This window comes from Cynocephalus volans, chromosome 4 (genome assembly GCF_027409185.1).
Source record: "Cynocephalus volans isolate mCynVol1 chromosome 4, mCynVol1.pri, whole genome shotgun sequence".
Classification (NCBI taxonomy): domain Eukaryota; kingdom Metazoa; phylum Chordata; class Mammalia; order Dermoptera; family Cynocephalidae; genus Cynocephalus; species Cynocephalus volans.
In genome coordinates, this window is record NC_084463.1 from 161,516,164 (window position 1) to 161,533,139 (window position 16,976).

General features: G+C 51.1%; 1 protein-coding gene across 1 annotated transcript in view; it reads left to right on the plus strand.

Annotated features, from left to right (window-relative positions):
- Nucleotides 1–16,976, plus strand: part of PACS1 (phosphofurin acidic cluster sorting protein 1) — a 156,964-nt gene extending 139,988 nt beyond the window's left edge. Inside the window, exons 11-24 of the mRNA XM_063093150.1 lie at nt 3,562–3,642; nt 4,452–4,567; nt 4,711–4,846; nt 6,053–6,157; nt 6,775–6,881; nt 7,522–7,676; nt 7,880–7,990; nt 8,700–8,802; nt 9,290–9,332; nt 11,557–11,599; nt 11,895–12,030; nt 13,885–14,111; nt 15,277–15,396; nt 15,520–16,976. Coding sequence (XP_062949220.1) covers nt 3,562–3,642; nt 4,452–4,567; nt 4,711–4,846; nt 6,053–6,157; nt 6,775–6,881; nt 7,522–7,676; nt 7,880–7,990; nt 8,700–8,802; nt 9,290–9,332; nt 11,557–11,599; nt 11,895–12,030; nt 13,885–14,111; nt 15,277–15,396; nt 15,520–15,635 — 1,599 coding nt within the window. The 3' untranslated portion in view covers nt 15,636–16,976. The remainder of the gene's footprint in view (nt 1–3,561; nt 3,643–4,451; nt 4,568–4,710; nt 4,847–6,052; nt 6,158–6,774; nt 6,882–7,521; nt 7,677–7,879; nt 7,991–8,699; nt 8,803–9,289; nt 9,333–11,556; nt 11,600–11,894; nt 12,031–13,884; nt 14,112–15,276; nt 15,397–15,519) is intronic.

The window sequence follows — 16,976 nt, forward strand, 5'->3', positions numbered from 1 at the left end:
TTGAAGAGCCCCATATGTCTCGATGTGGGTGTGGAGCTTTGGAATCCTTTGGTATAAAAGCACTCAGAACGATAGAACAAGGCTGTGCTCTGACATGGAGAACTTCTGAATGGATTAGGAAAAAACATGAGACTGTGTATGTAGGAAGACTCGCACAAGCTGCCTCAATTTAGTGTCCTCACTTCCCTGATTCCTACCATTGTTGTTTGTTTGTTTATCATTTTTCTTAATCTTACCCCCTTTTGTTTGGCAGCGGGCCGATATCGGGATATGAACCCTTGACCTTGGTGTGATAACACCGCAACACCGCGCCCTAACCAACCTGAGCTACCCTGCCAGCCTTTAACCTTCCTTTTTGTTCCCCGTATTTTCAAAGAATTCAGCTTATCACTAGACTCAGAAGGAATTTCTGCTGATACAAATTATTGTAGTTGTTGAGTTTTCCCAAGATTCAAGCACGCAGTAGCAACATAATTTGGTTCTCCAAGCTGATAACAGTAGGCGCTGATGACGCTTGTTAGGGCAGCTGCTAGAAGCAGTCTTTCAGCCAGTACGGCCTGCTGCTGAATGTTGCTGTTTCCATAGCACTGTAAATAGCGGTGTTAGAGACTAGTATACTTCATAAAGACAACAGCCTAAATATTACCTGTTCTTGTCCCTCACAAACATGAGCATGCACACACTCCTCAGCAGCTAACACTGCCCGTGGGCACAGCGCTGCAGACTCTGGGGCCTCAAGAGATGCCTAGTCAGTGTCCAGTGCCAAACAGTTGGACACAGCTTAGAGCACTGCTGGTGCTTAGGGTCCTTTGGTGAGAGAAGCCCTTCAGTATTTACAGGAGCGGGAACAGAAACTCAGACAAGTTTTGAGTCTGTTCCTGGGACATCTGGATGAGTCAGTAAATAGCCAGCAGTTTCTCTCTAAGCCTAATCGATGTTAAAGATATTTTTAAAAGTTATTTATTTATGTATTTTAAATTGACAGATAAAGCTATATGTGTTTATTGTGTACAACACAATGTCTTGAAGTCCAAGTTAAAGCTCTTATCAGGAAATGGATATGTTAATTTTCTTGATTTAATCATTTCACAGTGTACATGTATATCAAAAGATCATGGTGTACACCATAAATATATGCAATTTTTATTTGTCAGTTATACCTTGGGGCTGGCCAGTTAGCTGACTTGGGAGAGCATGGTACTTGTAACAGCAAGGTCATGGGTTCAGATGCTGGTACCGGCCAGCCACCCCAGAAAAAGCATATATATACATATACATATGTGTGTATATATACACATACACACACACACATATATATATATATGCACCTTAATTAAGCTGGGGGGAAAAAGATTTTTTCAAGTGTTGCAACCTTGCCAAACAATGCTGTAGCTGTCATAGGGCTTAACAACAAGGCATGCTGTTTTAAAACCTCCCAGCACATTTCCTTCCCCTTTCCCCTCTCCCTCCCAACTGCTCTGCAACAACATCATAGAATGTAAAAAAAAATTTTAATTTAATTTAATTTAAAAAAAAACAAAACCAAATTCTCTTTGCCATAAGCCTGTGAACCGAAAACAGTATAGTAACACAGGTGCTAGTGAGGACTTGGTCTTTAAGCACATGGCAAGAACCTAATTAATTCATATAATTTTTTAAAGCCATCTTCTTCAAACTCATATGAAAGTGTTTTGGATGTTGTAATAATGTAAGCATCCTAACTCTAAAATGGCAGTGCTGTCTTGGAAGAGAAACACCTTTTTGGCAAAGTTGGTCCCTTCTTAAATCTGAGCCCTCCACCTCAAGCAGCACAGTCACAGCTCAGGGTGTGAAGAGATGCTTCGCCAATAGAGACTTCCCTGAAATGGATGCCGGTCATCTGCTAAGTGTCGTTGTGATCTCCAGTGGCCACGTCATCCCAGCAGCCCTGGTTTTAGAGCACCCACAGGGAGGGTTTCCTTCTCTGTATATTCCCAACTGAACGTGATGGTCTACATTTTATCTCCTTTTTAATCCTCATGACACCTCTATGAGATAAAGGATAATGGCAGTGGTTGCATGATAATATTAAAGTACTTAATCCCAGTAAACTGTATATTTAAAAATGGTTAAGATAGTACATTTTACGTTATAGGTATTTTACCACAATAAAAAAAAATTGGAAAAATAAACTTTTACTTAAAAAAAAGAGAGAGAACTGTGTTATCACCCCAACTCATTCTTTTTAAAACATGCTTAATTCATTTGTCATACTAAGATCCAAAATTGAGTGAAATCATCCTTAGTATTAGGTCCGACTGGGGCTTTTCCGTGATTCTAGATTTAGACGATGTGTGCATGAACTACATGTGCACTCTGGAGGCAGCCTGTTCTGTGTAGCTGTGAACCATTACACAGCCAAACCATCTCAAGATCTGGGGTCACAGGGTGTGGCTAAAGTTTGTTGGGTTAGTCTTGCAGATGGCTTAAAGCTGTGGTTCTCAACTGGGTGTGATTTTGCATTTGGCGATGATTTTTGGATGTCAATATGGGGGTCGGGGGCTGCTACTGGCATCTAGTGAGTAAAGGCAAGGGATGCTGTTAAACATCCTGCAATGCACAGTACAGCCTCTGTGACAGAATGATCCAGCCCATAATGTCAGTGGTGCCAAGATGGAGAAACCCTGGTTGAGAGTATGACACAGGGAGCCTACTTTTGTAATTCTTGTTCATTAGTTTGCTGTGATCCCCTAAACTTGTTAGTCTGGTGTTTCTCAGTGTTATATAATATACTCAGAGAAAGGACTTTGAGTAATTGGAAGGAAGTGGGAAATCCTTTATACTTTTGACTCCTTTGGTTCCCTACAAGAAACAAAGAGATCACTAAGGCCAGTACATTCCCTACATGACTTTGACTTTAGGGCCTACACAGCCAGAAGCAATATTAGCAAATGTAAAAAATCTGATTATGTATCTGTATTTGCAAAGTAAATTTTTAACATTAATGAGAAATGCTATAAGAGTTGGGGACAAATGAAGAATTAATTCACACCTAAATGGCTTAACATTGGGTATCTTTTTGCTTAGTATATTCTATTAGAGGGTTTTCTGGATGTTTCTACCAAACAAAAACTTGGCTACCAAATACTTGGCTACCATGGATATCTTTAGTCTAAAAATTAAAGACCTGACCTATAAGATCTTCCTTTCTCTGACAAGTAAAGAAGGCCTTATATATCTCTCCTGGGCAAGGGCATTTACTGAATCCAAGGCCAAAGACTTAATGGATCCAATAGCAAAGCCATCTAAACTTTGAGCTTCTCTTCCCTAGTGATACCTGTGGGAGTCAGAATTTCTGGGTTTTCCATCTCACTGTTATTGACTTAATGATTACAAAAAATAATTGACCCCTCCAAAGCTTAGTTTTCACAAAAATATAACCCTTCATAAAATGAAAGCCCTGAACATTTTATGAGGTTGAAGATTAAGTGAAAGTATTTTAAGCTTCTTAGGGACCTAATAAAAGAAGTTCATGTGGTAGTTATTTGGATCAGTGATAATTAATTATTACAATTTTTGCAGATGGAATTGGCTGCTCTAGAAAAAGTCAAATCTACTTGGATTAAAAACCAAGATGACAGCTTGACTGAAACAGACACTCTGGTATGTATGGTTCAGTTTCCTATTTCACCCATTTCAAATAGCATTTGTACCTTTAGAAATAAAGGCAAAAAGACCAGATCTTCAGGACTACTCTGGAAATTTTGCCTGAACCTGCAAGCTTGTGAATGTATTGCATTCTCTTTTTCCTGAAATCCTTACCCATGGAATGTAACCTAACCTAGAGACCAGTGAGGGCAGGAAAGATGCACAGAAAGGTGGGAGGAAGGGAGAGTGAGCCAGACGAGGAGGCACAGAAGGTGGGAGGAAGGGAAGAGTGAGGGCAGAGGAGGATGCACAGGAAGTGGGAGGAGGGGAGGACAGGATACTAATGCACAGTAGTTGGCGTCCGGATGGGGAAGGGAGGGAGAGTTCCAAGGCAGATGCAGGGTGGCTTTGTCAAGGTGAGGAACACAGCTCCAAATCACACTGGTTTTGTAGATCACAGGCCTGTGCTTTGGTGAGGTCCACCGCCTTTTCTGTGGCTTTTCAGGGAGCTAGGACATGCGTATAGGGTCCCTTCTTCTCTCCTAGAGCAGTTACACCATGAGTCTGCTCTTGCGTGCTGACAAACCATTGGTAAAGTCAAGGGCAGAGTTGATTGCAGCCTGCAGTGTCCCACACAGTGGGTTAAACAGCAGTTTCCCCATCAGGTGAAGCAGGAGTTTTAGAAGTAAGTACTTCTGGGAAGAAAAAGCAAACGCTTGACTCTCCTCACCATGGTAAGGGCCCTGAGAGGACTCCATGGAGGCCACTGGGTGTCACTGAGTGAGAAGTAACCTTCACTGCTGCTTTGCTTTCCTCCGCGGCAGGAAATCACTGACCAGGACATGTTTGGAGATGCAAGTACAAGTCTGGTTGTGCCAGAGAAAGTCAGAACTCCCATGAAGTCCAGCAAAACGGATCTCCAGGGCTCTGCCTCCCCCAGGTACTCCAGATTGGAAGGAAGCAGAGGGTACAAACCTGAGACAGTACTTAGCATAGGCTCCATGGCCTAGGGAGAGTCTGGGCTGGGAGCAGCTTGAGGGTTAGAGGGGCTGTTTAACCACCTCCTTTCCACGTCCCTGGCAGCAAAGTAGAAGGGGTGCACACGCCCCGGCAGAAGAGGAGCACTCCCCTGAAGGAGCGGCAGCTCTCCAAGCCCCTGAGTGAGAGGACCAACAGTTCCGACAGCGAGCGCTCTCCAGACCTGGGCCACAGTACACAGGTATTTCCAGCCCCCACTCCAGACCCGGAGCCTCGGAGATTCCTGGACTTCAGTCTCTGTTTTGTCATCTTCTTTGGATGGTCAGGCAGAGAGGAAAGGAGGAGCACTTTGAAATGCTCTGAATAAAAAGTCATAAAGAAAGACGTAAATTGGAGAAATCTACTGTATTTGTTATTTACTAATAGTGTGGAGTTGGGCTTCCGTGCTGATTTGTAGGGAGCAGGGGAGGGAGCAGCAGATGCTGGCACTGTCCTAGCCTGCCATCTGCTGCGAGTGGTGGTGGCACACCTTCTGGTTTGTTCTGCCTCCACCAGACGTTGGTCTGGAGATTGTGTGGTGAATCCATTGTTGCAGAGGACAGTGCCATCAAACCTCATGGGACAACCCCAACCTGAGCTCCCATCCTTTAGTAGTGCCGTGGGTCAGTTATTGGGATTTCACGCTGGTAGATCACCTTTGTTAAGATGTTTTGATTAAAAGAGCTGACAGTAGGCTGGAAAAGAAGGTGAAAGAAGCTGGACCTTGGGAATTGTGTCCTCTTTTTGAAGGCCAGTGGCATCAGAAGTTTGGGGAAGGAATTTTTCTGAACTGGCACACCCCACACAGTTACTGTTCTAGAGTAAAGCAGCGAGTTTGTTCGTTTCCCTGGTAAATATTACCAAGAGAATAGTTTGTGTCAGTATGGCTTCCTGAGTTTGATGCTATTACATAGCTGAAAATGAACCCAAGACTAGAATAGCTCAGTGCCTGGGGTGAGGTGTTGTCCTTGTTAATCACTGTTCCTGAAATACCTTTTGTTCCTGTGGACGGCGGTCTGCACACAGCACTCTTGCCACTCTTGTTTCTGCCCCCGCTGCCCTCGTTTCCCTCCTGCGAGCGCTACCCATGGCTCCTCACACCTCTGCTGGTCCCACACTGCTGCCTCTGCACCGTCCCAGTGTCACTGCCTTCCTGGATGCTCACCATGGCTCCAGTCTCCCGGACACACACTGTGGCTGTGTCCGTGATGTATCCGTGTGTTCTCCAAGGACTCTCACTGCTGATTCTTTCTCCTTTCCATCTTGTCTGGCCAGTGGGAGGCTGCATCTCCTTCACAAGTCCCTAGTGTCTATGCTATCTGAGCACCCCTGCTCCAGGAGATCTCCATGCCCAGCCCATCTGTCTCTCTCCCTGGGGACTGCCTAGCAGACATTTTTGTCCCTGCAGATTCCAAGAAAGGTGGTATATGATCAGCTGAATCAGATCCTGGTGTCGGATGCAGCCCTCCCAGAGAACGTCATCCTAGTGAACACCACAGACTGGCAGGGCCAGGTAGAGTGTTGCCAACCACGCTGGGGTGGGAGGGGCCAGGGGAGCAGGAGGGGCCCCACCCACAGGCCCCTCCAAGCCAAGCCAAGCCCAGAGCTCCCAGTTCTAGTCCTACTTCTGTCATTATCCAACCTGTGGGATCTTCTGACTAACTCTTCTGTACCTCAGCTTCCTCATCAGTAAAAAAAAAAAAAAATAGCAGTAATAATTTCTGCCTGGCCTGCCTTCCAGAGTGCTGTGTGCATCAGGCAGTACCAGAAGGGAGGCACTTTGAGAAGCACCCAGTGCTGTAACATGCAGGGTTGCCCTGGCTTCCCTGAAGGCGATTTAGCAGGGGTAGAGCAGTCCTCTCTGCTCCCTCACTACTGGTGCCAGGGCCACCTGGAGTGTGGGCTACAGAGGAGACATTAGCATTTGAAGCCTCCTGTGCCATCCCACCTTCCACAATCAGCATGTCTCCATACTGACAGCCAGGAAACCTGACCACCTTTGCCCAGCATTGATCTGAACAACAGACAGGTGCCCTGCAGCTGGGTCTGGGCCTTGCCTGCCCTCTTGGAGCCTGTAGGAGAGCAACATGGCCTCACCTGCATCCCTGCCCGTTTCCCTCCCCGCCCCAGTATGTGGCTGAACTGCTGCAGGACCAGCGGAAGCCCGTCGTGTGCACCTGCTCCACCGTGGAGGTCCAGGCCGTGCTGTCCGCCCTGCTCACCCGAATCCAGCGCTAGTAAGGGCTCTGCTTCCCCTCTCCTGCCCTCTGACCTCATCCTTCCACCCTGACTTCTGAGCAATGATAGGACCTCCTGGCCTTGTCAGACCCAGAAACTGCAGCGGGGTGTGGTTGGGGACCAGCAGCAGGCTGTAGTGTTCATGCCCCTCGTGGCCCCAGAGAATGGGGTATGGATACCAGCTTCTGCACTCCTGCCTGGACTCCCACCACACCTTGACGTGCCCCACCCTCTTCCTAAGCCCATGATGATGAAAGAGAACCCAGGGTTTTAAAAAGACTTTTTACTCTGTCCCTCTAGCTGTCACGTGCTGCTTGACAGTGGAGAGGCAGTGCTTTTCCTCCCCTGGGCCTTCTCAGAGGGGCCCAGAGTTCCCCGCCCATGAAGAAGAGAACTGCAGGACCCCAGACAGCCAGGCTCGCCCTCCGTAGGCAATCCCTTGCCCTCTCTGATCCTGGATTTTTCTCTTAATGCAAAAGCACTGTGGCTTATTACCTCTTTCTGTATTATCTTGTTTATTGGTTTATTTTTCCCAAATGGGTTGTCGAGGTCATGTAAAGTCAGAACTTGGGGCCTTCCCTGAGCAGGGCCCTGGAGAACCCCTGCACGTGGTTGTGTGACTCTCCCCTCATTCCCCAGCTGCAACTGCAACTCTTCTATGCCAAGGCCAGTGAAGGTGGCAGCTGTGGGAGGCCAAAGTTACCTGAGCTCCATCCTCCGATTCTTTGTCAAGTCCCTGGCCAGCAAGACCTCCGACTGGCTTGGCTACATGCGCTTCCTCATCATTCCCCTTGGTAAGGACAAGACAGCTTCCACGAGGGTGTGTCAGATAAGAGGATCCTACAGGCAGATCCCACTTCTGAAGGAGGATGGAGGGGTGGGGTCCCAGGAAGCCATAGTCAGGGAGACCGGAGGCAAGGGCCATGGCGGGGCACAACTGCTCTCCCACCATTTCTTCCCCTAACCAGTTCACCTTCTCTGGTTTTCCATCTACCAGGTTCTCACCCTGTGGCCAAATACTTGGGCTCAGTCGACAGCAGATACAGCAGCACCTTCCTTGATACTGGCTGGAGAGACCTGTTCAGTCGCTCGGAGCCGCCAGTGTCAGGTGAGGGAGCATTCCCACTGGGAGTGGGTCTTCCAGGGCCGTGAGGGCCAGCCTTGGTGAGGAGATGACTGGGCCGTGCTGCTTTCCTCCCTGTGGCTCTCACCCTCCCAGTCAGTTCCTTTGTGTGAGTGGTTTTCCAGTACGTGTTCATCAAGGGGAGGCTCGTCACGGCAGCCCTTCCACTGTGGGCGTTTTCATCTCCTTTGCCTCCTCTGCTGGGGGACCAGACATCTCTAGTTACAGAGATGAAAAACACGAAGCAGAGAAGAGTTACGAAGCAGTCTCTCGATGAATGAACAACACTACACTGACCGGGTGTTTTCCTGAATATTGAATAAAGGTGGCAGGGGTCAGAGTGAGGTTGGGCTCTGCAAGGCTGAGAGGTGGCGATGGCCTGGCAAGACTGTGAAGGCAGGGATGGGCGAAGACCGGTAGAGATGGCTGTGAGCAGGCCAGAGGCCATGCGAGTGGACATGGGAAGGAGCGGGATTAGCCTGGGGAGGAGCAGGACTTGGAGGAACAGCCAAAAAGAGATTCGAAGGAAGATGACTGTCCTTTGGTTCATAATTCCTTCAGTTCGAAACCAAAGGGATCTTAGAGCTCTCTCTCTACCCCAATTCCTGGGGCCCTCTGGCGGGTCTCAGGAAGGGGCTGTCTCAGAGGGCTTGCCTCTGGGATAACGGGCAGCTACTTCTTGGTTTTTCCACAGAGCAACTGGACGTGGTGGGGCGAGTGATGCAATATGTCAGTGGGGCGGCCGCAACCCACCAGCTCCCTGTGGCTGAAGCCATGCTGACCTGCAGGCATAAGTTGTAAGTTTGGCTTTGAGGGCTTCCTAAAAGTAGGTCGGGTGGGTTAGAGGAATCGTGAATCTTTGCTTTTTCACGTTTTCCTTCTCCATATTCAATTTCCCTTTGTGGGAACCCAAGAGGTTGAGAGTATTTTTTACCACCTCACATCCAGGCACCCCTTCGTTGCCCCGGCCCTCCCCACCTGACAGGCATGGGTTTCCTGACTTCCTTTCGCACCCTCAGTACAGAAGCAGCCCACACCAGCAACGGAATTCCCACGTGGGGAGGAGGGGTGTGGTTTGCATCATCGGGTCTTTTGCCCTGTTTTGTGTGCTCCATATGTATAGCCAGGAACACACCCTCCTCATGCCACCTGAGATGAGAGGGGAAGACGAATACAGTGTTCTGGACTCCTTTGAAGCCACAATAAAATAGGAAAAGCTCATTTCCACAGTGTTCCACTCAGTCTAACCAGCTAACCATAAAGGTCTCCTGTCTCTCCCCACAGCCCAGATGAAGACTCATATCAGAAGTTTATTCCCTTCATTGGCGTGAGTACTGACTCCTCTCTCCTCTGTACCCCCTCACTCACCTGGCCTGCCTGTCCTCCCTCCCCTCTGCACACGCAAAAATAAAAGATTCATCCAGAACAGTAGTTCTCATGCGGGATGGGATTTTGCCCCCAGGGCAATGTCTGGAGGCATTTTTGGTTATCGCAGCATGGGATGGGGGATGGTCCTGGAATCTAGTGGATAGAGGCCAGAGAGGCTGCTAAACACCCCGCGTGCACAGGACAGCCCCACAGCAGGGAATGAGCCAGCCCCAAATGTCAATAGTGCCGAGGTGGAGAAACCCTGGGCAGGACATGGACTGGGCTGTCCCTTTTACTGTCTCCTCTTTTACCAAACCATGAACTATCCCCAGATTCATCCCTGGTGTCTCCTATTTATAAAACCAAGCCCTGAACTGGGGGCCTTAGGCTACGGAGTGATGTCCAGATTATGGCTTCCATAGGCTCCAGAGAAAAGACGATATTCTGAAGAGAAGTCCAAGAAATAGATACTTCTGTCTTCAGGGTCAGATAGACCACTGAGAGGAAGGGTCTCTTCTTTCCTTTTCGATTTTGGCAAGGAAACATCTCTATACTAGTGAATTCTGAAAATAAAGGAAGCATTTGGCAGTTAGCTCAGTTGGTTATAGCGTGGAGCTGCTAACACTAAGGTCCAGGATTTCAATCCCTGTACCAGCCGGCCGCCAAAAAAGTAAAAAAAGCCAAAAAGTAAAAAAAGAAAAGAAAGGAAGAATCTCTGAGATGTCTTTGATGTCAGGTGTACTGGCTTTTGGTCTGTTTCATTTGGCAACAGCTGGGCTACAGGAGCAGACTGACCTAGGAGGGGGCCCAGTAGAGACAGAGCTGTATAGCCCTGCCAGGATCAGAGCACACCAGGCAAGCAGGACTAAAGGCTTAGATTTCCATTTATAAGACTCTCATTTCCCTTCCGGGTCAGCTTGTATCTTTTTCTGTAATCTCACTGAGGATTCCCTTCTAGCTTCCAGAGGAGAATGAGCATGTGCAGACAAGGGGCACATCCAAGGTTCTGGATGTCTTGAGTGATTTTGGGAGGTGCCTGAGCTGGGGAAATTTGGTAGCCCTTTTTCATGCCTTGCAAAGCCTCCTTTCTGGAGCTCCAGTCAGTCCCTGGCTAGCCTCTGGGGCTGTTCCTATAGCCACATCGCAGGCCCCTGGACCGTGGCCCATAGCCAGGGCTGGTGGTTTAACATACACCCTCATAGAGCTGTGGTTCATGTGGGCTCTCTCTGAACTCACAGCCAAAAAGGAGATTTAAAAAAATGTTTTTAATTAAGAAAATCAAAGGAACTAGCAGCCTCACAAAAAGGCAGAGGAGCAGGGGGAGCGGGAGTTGTGTCCAGGAAGCCTGCGTATCAGTTTGTTCCTCTCCGGGAACCAAAATGAGGGTGCGTGGGGAATTGGGACAGACTTCAGCGAATGTCAGCATTGTGTTCTCAGCAGCCTCGGGGTCATCTGCAGGTAGACACGTGGTCTCCTTTGAATCGAGCCCTAGTCCAGCCCTCAGGCCTCCCAGCTTAGCCACTGCTCTGTCTAAGACAGGGCCGAGGACATCACCTATCACGTCAGACCACAGCTGGAACGTTCACATAGTCTCTAGCTGTGTCCTTTTCCAGCCACTGGAGGGCTCCGTCTGTCCTTTCCAGAATTCTCTATGGGGAATCTAAAATTCCTGGGACACTCTGCCCAACCCTCCATTGGTGCTCCACCAGATTCCAGGAAGGCCAGAAAGGAGAGGGCTGGTATCAGCACCTTCAGTGCGTTCGCTTGGCTCAGTGCACAGAGCATGGCCCCTGCCATGAGACACTCCCGTCCTGACAGAAATGGAGGTGGCTCCTAGGACCCCCTACTCCCGTCCTGACAGAAATAGAGGTGGCTCCTAGGACCCCCTACCCACTTGATCTTGGAAGAAATGAGATCCGGACATTGAAATGGTTCCTGCCTTCAACTTGGGCTTTTGACCTAGAGAAGAACTGCAAAGTCTCGTGTGCCTCATTGTTTGGAATTGGGTTTTGGTTTTTTCCCCACATCTCTTAAATGTCTGAGCTGCTCAGATTTGCAAAGATTTTTAAAGCCTACAGTAAAATCCTGTGTAGTGACAGCTGTTTGCCGACCATCTGCTTCCAGTGGGATCAGCACATGTTACTTTGATGGGAGGACCTACTGAGCGTCTTCTCTCCTTCCAGGTGGTGAAGGTGGGTCTGGTTGAAGACTCTCCCTCCACTGCAGGTGAGCTCGGGCCTTTTTGCTTCTATGGAGTGAGGGGGGTGTCTTCCTGGTCTCTCTAGTCAAACGGGCCAGAGGCTGAAGACACTGGATGTCCTAAGGGAAGTCCGAGTTTGAGCAGGAGGAATGTGGGCACCCCACTCACCAGTTGAAGTGGAGGCAAAGGGAGGTGGGGAGGAGCCTGAGGCCCAAGGAGGGAAGCAAGGCTGCCTCCCAGACAGCAAAAGACACCTCAGCTCCTCACCACCCACAGGTCAGGGATGGCTTCTTCTGGCTCACTGTGTTTGTCTCTTGACAGGCGATGGCGATGATTCACCTATGGTCAGCCTCACTGTGCCCTCCACATCACCACCCTCCAGCTCGGGCCTGAGCCGAGATGCCACAGCCACCCCCCCCTCCTCCCCATCCATGAGCAGCGCCCTTGCCATCATGGGGTAAGACTCTCACCCATGCCTGTCTGTCCTGCCAAGCCTTTCCCCACTGGGGCCCAGGAAGCTGGCCAGTTTCCCAGTGACAGGCCTGCTGGGCTTAGAAAGTAGCACCCAGGTCAGAACACTGGAGTTAGAATTCAGAGACAGGGGTCACTAGCCGGACTGGTCATCAAAATGACCTCAGTGAAGTGGGAGGACACTTCCTGCCCTGTCTTGCAGAGTTATGGAGTCCACTGAGACTTTGTTGGCAGAAGAGGCATTTTGTAGACTGTAAAGTGCTGTGCAGGTATCTTGTTATAGGACCTCCCAGGGTGGTAGAAAGAGTGTGGGCTTGGGCTTTAAGCATACCTGCTTTGGGTAGCTCTGTCTTGTGTCCACTGGATTAGTTTGGATGAGTTACTGAGCTTCAGTTTCATCTTCTGTGTAGTAGAGGTGAAATAGACACTTCACGGGGTCATCTGCTTAAATAAGCTTAAATAAGAACACAAGCACCGGTGCCTGGCACAACGAGGTATCGCCACCCTCCATGCATCCAGTTTCTGTGAGACAGGAGCTGGAGTGGCGAGGGAGGGGGCAGCACCTGCCCTTCTAGAGCTCAGGCTGCAAGGCTGGACCCCGCCATGCAGAAGCAACGGAGAAGTTATATGCAGGAGGTGGCAGGAATGGTGATCAAGGGAGGGAATTTCTTCAGAATCTTGAGTATCTTCAGTTTAGATCAAGCCGTCAGGGAACAGCTTTCCTGCTGCTGAGGCCTGAGAGAGGGCAGAGGAGACAGAGGGACAGACAAGGAGGGGAGAGGCTCTGAGGCAGGGAAGGGCAGGCGTTATCAGGTGCAGAAAGGAGCATCCTTTCTCTTGCTTCCCATTTCCCTTTTCTCTGCCTTTGCCTCTTCCTTTTTCTTGTAGCAGCAGAGAGGGAGGCATTGGCCAGTGGCTTTTCCAGAAGCACTAATGACAGTGTCATAGCCCCGGAAGAAGACAAAGCCTGCCTTGGAGCTAGAATCCCAGTCCTTGCCCTCCCTCACCCTCTCCTCCTCTGCATTTTCCTTCCTGGTCATCTCCTGGTTTACCTGGAAGGAGCAGTGTACGAAAAGGAGGAAATACCCACCCAGCCAAGTTATGTCCCAGGGACCTCGCAGTTCCAGGCTGCCTGGAGGTTTTCTCTGTCTCTCCCCACAGCACGGAAGGTTTCTGTCCAGCCTGGATTGGGGGGCCTTGGGACCATCCCTTATCTCCACCTCCTTTCCCATCTAATTTAAGCATGTTTTTTAATGGAACTACTGAAAGGAGGCAAAGAGAAAAGTCAGATGACTCCATAGACCATGTACCTATTGTGTCTGACGCCTCCTTTTAAGAAAACATCAGCCCTTTCTCCCCTGAGAGCTAAAATTATCACTGAGCTAGAAGTGCCACAAGAAAGAGGCAGCGCAGGTCGACATCTGCCAGCCTCCCCAGGGTTGCTCTGGAGGCGTGGACCGCCTCTGCCCCACTTACTCTCTCCAGCCCTTTGCTTCGCTTTGGCCTGGGCCTTGCTTGCTGACATGCGCATGTGTGTCTGGACACGTATGTGTGTGCGTGCGTGTGTGTGTGTGTGCATGCATGCTTTTTGCCTTCAGAAAGCTTTCTTCTCTGCTTCCCTCATACTCCCGTGATGTTTTTATTTGGCTCCCTTACCATGGCTTGGGCCTCTATCCTCTCCTGGCTCTGTTCTCAGATCAGGAACACAGAGCCACTGACCTTCCTCCCCTCATCTCACCCCCTAGAGGCTGGCGCTGCCCCCTCCGACACCACCCCCCAGTCTGGCCCAGGCTGGGCACTGAGGGCAGAGTCAGCCTCTCATTTTGTTTCCCTTCTCCAGGAGCCCCAATAGCCCTTATGGGGACGTGATTGGCCTCCAGGTGGACTACTGGCTGGGCCACCCTGGGGAGCGGAGGAGGGAAGGCGACAAGAGGGATGCCAGCTCAAAGAACACCCTCAAGAGCGTCTTTCGGTCAGTGCAGGTTTCCCGCCTGCCCCATGGCGGGGAGGCCCAGCTTTCCAGCACCATGGCAATGACCGTGGTCACCAAAGAGAAGAACAAGAAAGGCAAGTGCTATCTAAGGCCAGGGGAGATCAAGGGCCACCTGGCTTCCCCATCTCCTCTCTCAGGGTCTGGGACAAAGTTGCTTCTGGGAGACATTGCATGAGGGTAAAGCAGCACACATGTCACGTGGCCTGGCCTCGCCTGTGGGACCAGCCGTTCCCTGTGTAATACAGAACACCGGGTCCCGGCGAGTCACTTGGTCACTAGCTGCTGAGCATCAGCACCGTAGGGGTGAGGAAGTTGCTGCCGCATAAGGAAAGAAACCTCTCTGGCCCTTGCCCTCAGGCATGACAGGGAAGGATGCTCCATCACAGTCTTGTGGTCACTGTGACCCCACAGAGTAGAGCTTTTGCACCCAACCCTGGATGCCACTCCAAAGGACATAGTTGTTTTTGAAGAGTAGAGGGGAATACAGTCCATTCTGGGTAAGAGCGGTGGCATAAGGCACTGGAGCTGGAGTTGGGGGTGGTGCTGAGTCCTGTGCTCAGGGACAGTGAGACAGGAATCCCCACACCCAAACCAGTAATGAAGCAGTGCTTGCCGCTGTCAGTTCAGCTGGAAACCCGCAGTTCTAGTTGTGCACCTGCAGCAGCTGGTGTGACCCTGGACCCTGCCTCCTTCAGGCACTGCCAAGGCAGCGGTGCCTGTTTCTGTGCATGCCTTCCACTCTGCAGAGTTCCCCTGGGGAGCAGGCAGGGGACTGTGCCAGGCCAGCAGCCAGAGCCCGTGGACTGCAGCTCAGGAGGGACTGCACAGGGCCAGCAGCTCAGCAGTATCCTCCCTGTCCTACCTTCTTCCCAAAGCCAGATGGGGAGGGAGCACTTCCTGCGCATTCCTGGGCAGAGTTAGTGCAAACCCTGCCTCTTAACCACAGACACAGGGAGGCAGGGTTTGCCCCACAGGCTTTCCTAGAACATTCCGGCTGAAAGGGACTTCAGAGACCATCTGACCCTAGGTCCTCACTGTACAGATGAAGACATCGAGGCCCAAGGAGAGGAGTGGGATCTTAGCCTAAGTCGGAGCCAGGGAGTGCCAGGGAGGAAGGGCTGGCTTCTTGCAAACTACCTCCCTTTGCCACAGGAGGAAGGGAGTGATGGGGGCTGGGGAGGAGAGGGATGGCTGCTTCTCCAGGGGCTGTGATAGAGGCAGTTCCTTCTTGCTTTCCAGTTCCCACCATCTTCCTGAGCAAGAAACCCCGAGAAAAAGAGGTGGATTCTAAGAGCCAGGTCATCGAAGGCATCAGCCGCCTCATCTGCTCTGCCAAGCAGCAGCAGACTATGCTGAGAGGTGCGGGGGTGGGCAGGGTGGGGAGGGAGGTACTCAAGGGGGAGGGAGGCCATGGCCCTCCCCAAGGACCTTGGGCAGTGGCCGTAGCAGCCCTGTTCATCCTCCTTTTCCTGTCACCCCCAGTGTCCATCGATGGAGTCGAGTGGAGTGATATCAAGTTCTTCCAGCTGGCAGCCCAGTGGCCCACCCATGTCAAGCACTTTCCAGTGGGACTCTTCACTGGCAGCAAGACCACCTGAGGCCCTGTCACCTGGCCATTCTCCCTCCTGGCACTGCCACCCAGCCTCACCGCCTGCGGGCAGGGGGAGGCCAGCAGGCCTGGACCTAGCATCCCCTTGCCTGGCACTGGGGCCTGCATCTCACTTGCCCAGTCCTGAAGGATACTGCCACTGGGGACACTGCCTACCCTCCCCCCGGCTCAGTTCCATCCCTGTGCAGCCCCTCCTCCCTGCCTCTCCTCTTCCCCTCTTCTCCCTCCTGCTCCAGGCCAAGGGCATGTTGATTTTGCCTTCTGGTCCCCATAATCTCTGGCATTGAGTCCTCTGAGTCTTCCTTCACCTGACTTCCATCCTCTTCCCTTGTGGCACCAGTTCCCATGGGAAACATGGGATCCTAGTCCACAGCAGGAGAGACATCACCCTGTTCCCCCCACCACCAGGATCTTGTTTTCTAAGGCCCAGGTGCCACTCACCCTGCCTGCCTCCTGTGGGGCCCAGAGCCACTTCCAGTCCTGGGGCGTTCTCCACCTCCCCACAGCGTCCCAGTGGAGAGTGACGGGCAACCTGAGCCCGAGGGACTCCCCTCCCCTGCAGCTCACAGGGGCAGGAGGTAACGCCCCCACCCCATCCCCAAGACATTTCTGCGGCAATGTGGTGTATTCTAGTTCTGGGATGGAGGGGCCTTCCCAGTCTCCTATGCACGACTTCTTCACCCACCTCCAGGTCCCCTATAGGTGTCGTGTGTGTCCAGAGTGTTTCTTTGGTTCTTTGCACAGCCAATCTCTTGGTTGTTCCGTGACTCACCTTGTGCCCCAGTCCCTGTCCTTGTGGCTCCTTCCCTGTTGATAATACCTCTGTCTCCCAGCCCCTCCACCCCAGCGCAGCTCTGCCTGGACTGTGAGAGACAGGAGGCAGAACCCCAACGGTGTACTGTCTGCAACTGTGTCCCATTATCTCCCTTTGCCACCGTGTCACTTTATCTCCCTTTCCCCAGCCTGGGCAAAGGCATCCCTTGCCACAGACTCGGGGTCTGAGCCCCTCCTTGGCCCCGACTCTCACCATTCTCAGGAGAGGCTGAGGACACTGGGTCCAGCTCCCAGCCCCAGCCCTCCAGCCCCAGCCCCTCCTGAACTTTCCCCTGTCCTCTCGCTCTTTCCTAGAAGTTTTTGCACAGAACTTCATTTGAAAGTGTTCTTCTCATGCTCCATCCTCCCCCGAGGCTCTCCTCCAGCCCCTCCCGTATCTGGAGTGTCTCAGGCTCTGCTGCTCTCCTGCAGCCAGAGGCCAGAGAGGCAAGGTGGGGTGGGAGAGACCAGGCTGATGTTGGATTTTTCACTCAATAAACTGGTGATTTCTTACCAA